This window comes from Atta cephalotes (assembly GCF_000143395.1).
Source record: "Atta cephalotes unplaced genomic scaffold scaffold00013, whole genome shotgun sequence".
Taxonomy (NCBI): Eukaryota; Metazoa; Arthropoda; class Insecta; order Hymenoptera; family Formicidae; genus Atta; species Atta cephalotes.
In genome coordinates, this window is record NW_012130077.1 from 4,470,893 (window position 1) to 4,473,513 (window position 2,621).

General features: G+C 23.8%; 1 protein-coding gene across 1 annotated transcript in view; it reads left to right on the plus strand.

Moving 5' to 3' along the window:
• Positions 1–519: 519 nt before the first annotated feature.
• LOC105617700 (kynurenine/alpha-aminoadipate aminotransferase, mitochondrial-like) overlaps positions 520–2,621 on the plus strand; it is a 6,824-nt gene continuing 4,722 nt past the window's right edge. The window contains exons 1-4 of the mRNA XM_012199255.1: positions 520–586; positions 1,068–1,233; positions 1,620–1,806; positions 2,313–2,429. Of these exons, the coding sequence (XP_012054645.1) occupies positions 520–586; positions 1,068–1,233; positions 1,620–1,806; positions 2,313–2,429 (537 nt within the window). The remainder of the gene's footprint in view (positions 587–1,067; positions 1,234–1,619; positions 1,807–2,312; positions 2,430–2,621) is intronic.

Here is a 2,621-nt window from a genome sequence, read left to right on the forward strand (position 1 = left end):
TTTTGATTGATCAATTGGAGGAAAGAATTTTACTAACTGACCAATCAAAAAATGTTCCGATTCGTAGCATCGAGTGGACCGTAGCTCTTATCGACCAAATTATCGAATACTTTATTTTTTGCTGTCTACATTATGTAATAAAAAAACATGAGAAAGGATAGATTCTTATTATTGAAGTTGGAGGGGGAAGCGTTCGCTGGAGAGGCTGATTTACGAATGCAAGGCCTGCAGTATGTTTTTAACGATCTTCGTACTTTAGTATAACTTTTTATTTATTCGTTTTACGTTTGCTTGAAAAAAATTGGTATTATTAGTTGCTTTTCAAAATTTTAATATATCATATAATAACATAAGAGTATTTTTTGTAAATTACATTAAAATCTGGTATATGCTACAAAACATTATCGCATTTATTATTGATTACAGTTTGATTACAAATAATACGTCACAAATCACTCGAGAGTTCACAACAGCAGTAAAAACAAATTGCAACAGTTACGTCCCACGATAATAGTGATCATGGACTACACAAAATTCTTCTCTAAAATCACTAGTAGACGGAAAACAAACTTAATTAGAGACTTAAGTAAGTAGACATTATACTCATTTTCATCTGTTATATACTTCTTTATTCAAAATTCATTCTCTCAAATAAACATATGGAAGTATTCTTACATTACGTGAATTTATTTCTGAGCTCCGAATGTAAAATAGCTAAAAATCAGAGAAAAAAATAAGAGCTTTTTTCCTTTAATAGTGATTTTCTTAGCAAAAATTGAAGTAATCTTACACTAATTTGTTCGATTTTAAATTAAATCATGAGGCATATGGAAGAACCGTTTTAAAAATTTTGAGTACTCATGCTTTATAACTATATATTTAAATCTTTCGAAAATATTATAATATATATATTTTTTATTATATCTGCAAATTTTGAAATATTTAACAATGACATTCAGATCAATAAGTACATATGCGGCATTTATAGCGCAAAATTATACACGAAAAAATACATGTTAATACAATGTCACTATTTATTCTATTTATCTTTTTTAATTTTAAATTAGCCCATCTCTACATGATACGACAAAATGGTGTAAATCTGGCTGGTGGTATGCCAAATACCTCTACATATCCCATCAATAATATTTCTATGACATATAAATATGATGTCCCAGTAGAACTTAACAAGCAAGAAACGTCTGCAGTTTTACAATATGGATCTTCGCAAGGGTAAAAATATTAGCAAATAAATACAAACTTTGTGTTCTCTAATTATATAAAATAAAAGACAAATTTTTATTAAATATCAAAGACAAAAAATAAATTTTGAATAATTTAAAAATTCTAAACTAATTTTATTTTTTATCCAATTTATTTTTTTATTTTTTATTTTATATAATGTTACATATAATATATAATGTTATTTATGTTATATATAATATTTATTTTATATATAATACTTTTTCATGTTTTTATAAAATAATTATAAATTTTATATTATTTGTTAACATAAGTATCATTATTTATCATTTAATTAATAAAAAAATATATTTTTTGTATAGTTAAGCTACATTTTAATATATCTGAATTAATATTTATCACATCTCTTGTCAAAGTTACGCGCCATTATTAGAAAAATGGAAGGAATTCCAAAAAACATGGCATTCACCAAAGCGAAATGATTGGGATGTAGCGTTTACATGCGGTACTATGGACGGTTGTGAAAAAATATTTCAAATGCTGATTAATGAGAATGATCCAGTTATGTTTCAAGTACCAACATATACAGGAATAATCGGAGCGGTATGTTATTTTAAAATAATATTATAATATTAATAAAGTAATAAAAAATAGAAATACCAAAAATATACAAGTAAAAAGTGTAAGAAATTTTATTTACAACTTTAAAATTTATATCTTATGTTACACCGTTCAAATTAACTGAAGTTAATATATCTTAGATAAAATATCTTGGAATAAAATATTTCATAAATATTTGATTTTCACCGATCTTATTTTTATAAGATAAATTTTAAGATTAAATTTTATCATATCAAACGATAAAATTAATCAATATAAAAAATACGATAAAATTCAAATGATAAAATTATCAATATAACAAATACACAATATTTAAAATAATAGTGCAATTTCAGATTGCATATTATAAATTTAATAAATTTAATATAAAAAAGCAAAATTTGTATTTATTCTTCTCTAATACAATATTATCTTTAATATTTAAAAGACATTAATAAATTATTTTTAAAGAATAATTTTCCAAAGTTTTTCTCTTTTTTTACTTATAGTTAGCACCTCTATCACCAGATGTTATAGAAATTAATCAAGATGCTGATGGGATAATTCCTGAGGAAATTTCCAAAAAATGCGAAGAAAGACTTAAAGATGGTAGACCAATGCCAAAAGTGAGTTACAAAAGTATTGTGTCAAATCACTTTTCAAATTGCATAAAAAATAAGAAAGCAATCATTTATTTTCGGGTCTTTATCTTTATTCGTAAAAATATTTTACTTTGCTTTTAATTTAACTTCGGGTAAAAATTACTTTCCATTAAAAGATTATAATTTTAAATAATTCACATATGAAATAACTTATAT